The following is a 6008-nucleotide window of genomic DNA, read 5'->3' on the forward strand; positions in this document are numbered from 1 at the left end:
CACGCCGTGCCCAACCCTGCCGCAGGGGCGGCGAGGCGGACGGAGGGGAGGCCGCGTGCAACCGACGCAGACAAAGGAATGACGCATCAGCAACCACGAGCGGGGAGGTGACGGCATCTGTTGTTTTCCTCGCGCTCGCGCGGAGGTGAAGCCGCAGGTCAAGGATCTCTGGAAAAACCGACGGTCCGCCAAATGAAAGATCTCCAGGGCGCCGTCGAGATCGGGTTCCGACGTCCTAAATGCGCAGCTCCACGCGCTGGCCTCGTGGCCGTGCTCGCCATACTTGCTATTCCAGGAAGAAGATGGACGCTTAGAAGAGAGTAGGGGAGATTGAGGAAGAAGATAAAATATGACATGTAGGCCCGTGTAGTACGTGAGAGAAACAACCGATCCCGATCCGGATTGTCCTTTCAAACAAGTATAGAATCAGTCTAGGGTTTAGATTGACCGGGATCGAAAAATATAGGGTACAAATTTCAGGAATTTAGACGTGAGGGTTCATTAATATCACACTCTACAAAATCAGGGTTTAAATCAGTCTTCACTCTGCACCCGGCCACGGGACATCCACGGGCGCAGTGCGTCGACGACAGCCCATTGATCACGTACGTGAGCGCGCACACGCGTAGTTTATGGGGCGCGCCGTGCCGCGCTGCCGGCCGGTCGCGGCGATCGAAGCGGGGGAAAAGGCCGAACCGGCGACGCTGGAGCGCGCCGGCGCGAGCGGCGGGTTCACGTGCGCGCCGCGCGCGGCCGCCCAGAACCGCCGAGGCGACCGAGAAAAAGGTGGCGCGACGACGAGGGCCACCGGCCAAAGCTTAGCGAGTAAAATATAGTGCTCCGGTTACAGTATCAGGATTCGGCAGTGACCATGTATGTAAAACAAGCAGGAACCCAACAAAAAATCCCCGGGAAAAAAGTATGGCGCCACGCCATGGCTACGTACGTACACAAGGGAACACACGGATCGCTCGCTCTGACGGGAAACTGATGATAATTCCGGGAGCAAGAGACAAGGGCTCGTGACGACGGCACGACCCACCACCCGCCGTCCAGATTCACGCTCGGCTTAATCACGCCCCGCTTGGTGACGTCCCGCGGCCGCGCGCTAGCTGTAGTGGCGGTGGCGCCGGGCGGCGCCGCTGGTGCCGGTGCCGCTGGTGCTGGCCGTGGTCCCCGTGGTGGCCGCGGACGCCTGCGCGGCCATGGCGAGCTCGAACTGCCGCGCGGACAGCGCCGGCGGCTGCGCCTTTGGCGGTGGAGGAGCGGCGGAGGAGGAGGCTGAGACTGAGGTGGACGCCGACGCGGTGGCCGGAGCGGTGGTGCCAGGAGGAGGGGCGGCGCGGTTCCAGGAGCGGACGCTGGAGGTGGTGCTGGTGCTGCCGTCCCAGCCGATGTGCGCGACGTGCTTGACGTCCGTGGGGAGCCCGATCACCATCTCCGGCTCCTCCTCCTCCTCCTCCTCGTCGTCGTACACCGCGAAGATCTGGTGGGAGAGGTTCTTGAACCCCCGGAGCAGCCGCGCCACCAGCGACAGCGACTCCCCCTTGGCCGGCTTAATCCCCGGCGCCGCCGACGTCCCCTCGCCGCTACAGCCAGCACCTGCGTACGTACAGTCGCCGCCAATCCAACATCAAATCAATCAGCGAACGAACAAGAAGTAAAACGGTACCAAGACAGCGCGCTAGCTAGCTAGGCCCTGCTCGGCGGCGTACCTCGGGGCTTCTTGGAGTGGACGACGTCGACGCTGGCGGCGGAGCGGCAGGCGGAGAAGGGGATGACGATGAAGCGGTCCCTCCGGCCGCGCTGCTGCTCCCTGCTGCCCATGCCGGCCGCTTCCAGAACCAACCAAGAAATCAATCCGGCCGGGCCCCGGGGCTAGCCGGCTAGCGCGCGAGCAAGGAAGGAAGGCAGGCGGGCGGCGAGGTAGCCTTAACTGGAGCAGGAGCGGAGGAGACAGAGGCGCTAGTGCTACTGCTAGTGCTGCAGCAGCCGAGCCGCCCGCCCACGGTACTGGTTGCCGAGTTTGGTATCGGCCGGGAGCGAGCTAGAAGCAGAGGGGGCAGAGAGTGGCTAGGCAAGGCAAGCGGCGACCTGCGGTGCGGCGTGGGGCGAATAGTAGAATACCACACCACTTGTAGCGGTAGTTTTGGCGCTGGCACCACGCGTAGCCGGTAGCCTAGCGACTCCTATATCGAGAGCCTGGTGCGGCAGCGGCGGCAACAGCGGTGCACTCGCACTGCATGCATCCACGCTGTGGTGCTCGGCGCGGTGGGGGCAGGGGAGGAAGAAAACAGGGAGGGAGGGAGTGGGTTGGGTTGGGACGGTTGGTAATTTCGTACCCACCCCCACCCCGACCCCCACCCAGCCCCAGGGCAGGACTATTTTTGCACAACACGTGACAGCGAGACGCACGCAACGCATATACTCCTACATGGCATGGACGGATAATGCATGGGCCGTGGATTAATACTCCTACATGGCATGGACGGATAATGCATGGGCCGTGGATTATGGATGGGTGATTGAGTGGGTGCGCGGCTGGTCGGCCAGTGGCGGAGCTAAAAAAAAAAATTGGGCGGGCCAGAGAATACAAATGTTTTCAAATTCTGAACCATGTATATATTTAATCTACCAAAGCATACCAAACAGCGCTACCAAATTGGCAGTAAACTATAATTGACTGCACTGTTAGACAGTAAACAACAACACTACTTTTGTTGTGAACTCGTAAACTGTAAAAGTGACATCTGTTGTGAACTTGTAAAGTGTAAAGAACTGATCTTCAGTGGATTAATTATGCTTATTGGGGGTCGAATTTAGGGGATTTAGGGGATGATTTAACGAACAATGGCCTATGTTGAATTTAGGGGAATAAAATTGAGAATCATTCAAATCGATTTACCTTGCAGGGATTCACATCAGTAGTGATTTTGATGAATTCAGAGAAGAAGCTGGCTTTTTTTAGAATCATTCTGATGGATTGAGAGAAAAAGCTAGCTAGTTGGGTGCCTGGGTCGGATGGGTCGGCTGAGTAGATGTGTGCCGGTTGGCCGTCCGTCCGTGGGACACTGACGTGTGCGGTGCTCCGGTGGCCGGCGGTTGATGTCTGCTTCCTACTGCGCTATGAGGTGGCTGTCACGGTCGTACCCTGAGCCTGCATCGCTGTGAATCGTATGTGTACGAGTCTGCTGTGTGCCTTCTCTGTATGCTGTCCGTCAGCGCTGTGGGCTGCAGTAGTATATAATTTGTTTTTTGCTCCATACCTGGGCGGGCCACTGCCCAATCGGCCTTGCCGAAGCTCCGCCAATGTGGTCGGCGTCTCGGTGAGGCAGCAGCGGCAGCAGGGCAGTTGGGCTCGGGGCATACTATATTCCTGAAGCTGAACCCGCGTTTGGTTTGGGTTGGTTTGGCTTGGTTTCCATGGACCAATGCCCAACTGCTTCCCTCTCTGCCTGTCACCAGCGCCCACCACTCCTAATCTCTGTACGTGGGCCTCGCTACGCTGTCGACACGCGGTGTACGCAGAGTGCCAGTATGTACACACCACATACTGTTGAGCCGTATTGGCGGGAGTATGTACGCTTCTGGTGCTGTTGAGCCGTATTGGCGTACGCCCGTCCATCGTGCCAGCCAGCTGCTCGCTCGGCCGTTGGCGGCTGCCAGGAACAACTCGGCTGGCGATTGGCGGACGTGCGTGCGTACTCTCGCCGCCTCACCTGCTCGTGTCGTATGTACTCGTAGCGTAGAATATCCAGCTCAACTTTTCAAGGGAGAATGACTGTGCACGAGTACTGTGCGCCGCACTTTGCCGTTGGCGTCTGCGTGTATGCGATGTTCTGCATTGGTACTGGAGCAGCTTTTCACGAATGCGTAAAACTCGCGTATCATTTCATTGAAATAAAAAAAGTCAAAAGCATCAAATAACGTAGTACTGCTAGTTATTGCACGATGACGTAGATGTCTGAGCTGCTCAACAAATTAAGTCTGAACTTCTGTTTTTTTATTCAGTCTTGCTAACTCTTAGTCGATGCTATATTCTTGAGATCTTGCATTAAAATCCGTGTAAAATGTTCTTTTCTATTTTATCTCCTCTTGCATATTATGTCACTTGACTGAGGTTTGGTTAAATCTCAGTCAACTGAGACCTAGCAACGACATTTTTTATTTTAGGGAAAAGGTCTGGACATATGACAATTTTGTTCTCTCGTTTCCTTTTCTTTACCGAATTCTCTAGTTTTCCTTTCAGTGAGGAGGAGATGGAGAACCTAGATGGTATAAAGGTGAGCAGGAGTGCTCCAGCTATTTCTCATCTTCTCTTTGCAGATGACTTGTTGATCTTGGTGAAGGCAAATACACAATGTGCAAGTACCCTTAAACATATATTGCACACATATTGTAGTAGTTCAGGGCAGCTGGTAAGTAATGGCAAGTCCAGTATATGTTTTAGTCCTAATTAACACCCCTATTGGGGTAAGGGAGGATATTTGCAGGGAGTTAAACATAGTTGCAGAAGCTTTATCTGACACATATTTGGGGTTGCCCACTCTGGTGGGTGTGGATAAAAGTGATTGTTTCCAGCATCTTATTGATCATGTGTGTCAAAGGCTCAAGGGCTGGAAGGAAAAGATTCTATCTATGCATGGAATGGGGATATTACTGAAAAGTGTAGCACAAGCTATTCCCTCCTATGTTGTGTTGGTGTTTAAGTTGCCTAAAGGAATTTGTAAGGCAATCATAGATGAAATATCAGGAGTTTGGTTGGGCGACAATGAGGAAAAGAAGAAAATGTATTGGTTCATATGGTGAAAAAATGTGCATTCCCAAGAAGAAAGGGGTCTTGGGATTTAGAGACTTTCACGGTTTTAACCTTGCTATGTTAGCAAAATAGTGTTGGCGACTAATCCAGAACCCGAATTCTTCATGTGCACATGTCCCGAGTGTTAAATACTACCCGATGGTAATACCTTAGGGGCTAGCCTGAGGAAGGAATTGTCATACACCTAGCAGAGTGTTGTTGCAGGAACACAGACATTTAAAAGGGGCTGTATATGGAGAATCGGTTCGGATGCACATATAAATATTTGGCAAGAGCCATGGATTCCATCCAGCCCGTCACAGAAAGTCATTACTCCTAGAGGTGCAACAATGCTTACATATGTGGAGGAACTCATTAATCCACATATGGGTCAGTTGGATGAAGGTTTCATAAGGGATGTTTTCTCGCAAGTGGATGCCTATAGAATATTACAAACCCCTCTCAATGTTCATATGGTGGAGGACTTTGTGGCATAGAATTATATGACGTCGGGGATGTTTTCTGTTTGGTTCGCATATCACTGAGAGTTTGAGCATCAACATGGACAATGCCTAGAGCATCAACATGGACAGCGCCTAGCTCATTCTGATGGACGGGGTAACATGCATATGAATAGTATTAGGAAGGAAGTATGGAACCTCAAGATACCGGGAAAAATTAAACACTTTGCATGGAGAGTTCTAAATGGGTCACTCCCCTGCTTTGGTATCCTAGCAGATAGAAATATTTCACTAATTCCCGAATGTCCGATCTGTCGCGTTGGACTTGAGGACATCCAACACACTTTATTTTGCTGTGATCGAGCTATGGATGTGCGGACTGAGCTAGGATTACATCAACTGATAACAGATGCAGTGAAGGAGGATCGGTCGGGTTCTATGACAATGGAGATCTTGTCCAGGAACCATTCGGTCCTGGACGGATTACCTATAACAGAATTGATCATGGTAGCTTCTTGGTATATTTGGTGGCAATGCCGCCAACATGTGCAAGCAAAAACAATCCAGGCACCTATTAGAACATCAGTTTCTATCCAAATACCGGCGACGAATTATACTAGAGCACACATAGCAAAGCAGCCTATGAGGACGCAAGATCAGATGTGGAAGATGCCGAATAGAGTTATTGTTAAAACTAGATGATACCCCACGCGTTGCTACGAGAACTTTTGATAAATAATTTAATGTTT

The 6008-nt window shown here is 52.4% G+C and overlaps 1 protein-coding gene across 1 annotated transcript; it reads right to left on the bottom strand.

Annotated features, from left to right (window-relative positions):
• Window positions 1-818: 818 nt before the first annotated feature.
• LOC123063076 (CRIB domain-containing protein RIC4) lies at window positions 819-2314 on the bottom strand. The gene is made up of 2 exons (XM_044486813.1): window positions 1716-2314; window positions 819-1602 (listed from the first exon to the last, which is right to left on the bottom strand). Exons 1-2 carry the CDS (start codon window positions 1825-1827, stop codon window positions 1109-1111), a joined length of 606 nt encoding a protein of 201 aa, XP_044342748.1. The 5' UTR covers window positions 1828-2314; the 3' UTR covers window positions 819-1108.
• Window positions 2315-6008: the final 3694 nt, after the last annotated feature.

This window comes from Triticum aestivum, chromosome 3A (assembly GCF_018294505.1).
Source record: "Triticum aestivum cultivar Chinese Spring chromosome 3A, IWGSC CS RefSeq v2.1, whole genome shotgun sequence".
NCBI lineage: Eukaryota > Viridiplantae > Streptophyta > Magnoliopsida > Poales > Poaceae > Triticum > Triticum aestivum.

Excerpts from the sequence above, each read along its gene's own strand:
- LOC123063076 (XM_044486813.1), bottom strand. The coding sequence starts at position 1,827 with ATGGGCAGCAGGGAGCAGCAGCGCGGCCGGAGGGACCGCTTCATCGTC. Across the intron at positions 1,603-1,715 it reads CCACTCCAAGAAGCCCCGAG|GTGCTGGCTGTAGCGGCGAG; the intron begins GTACGCCGCCGA and ends GTACGTACGCAG.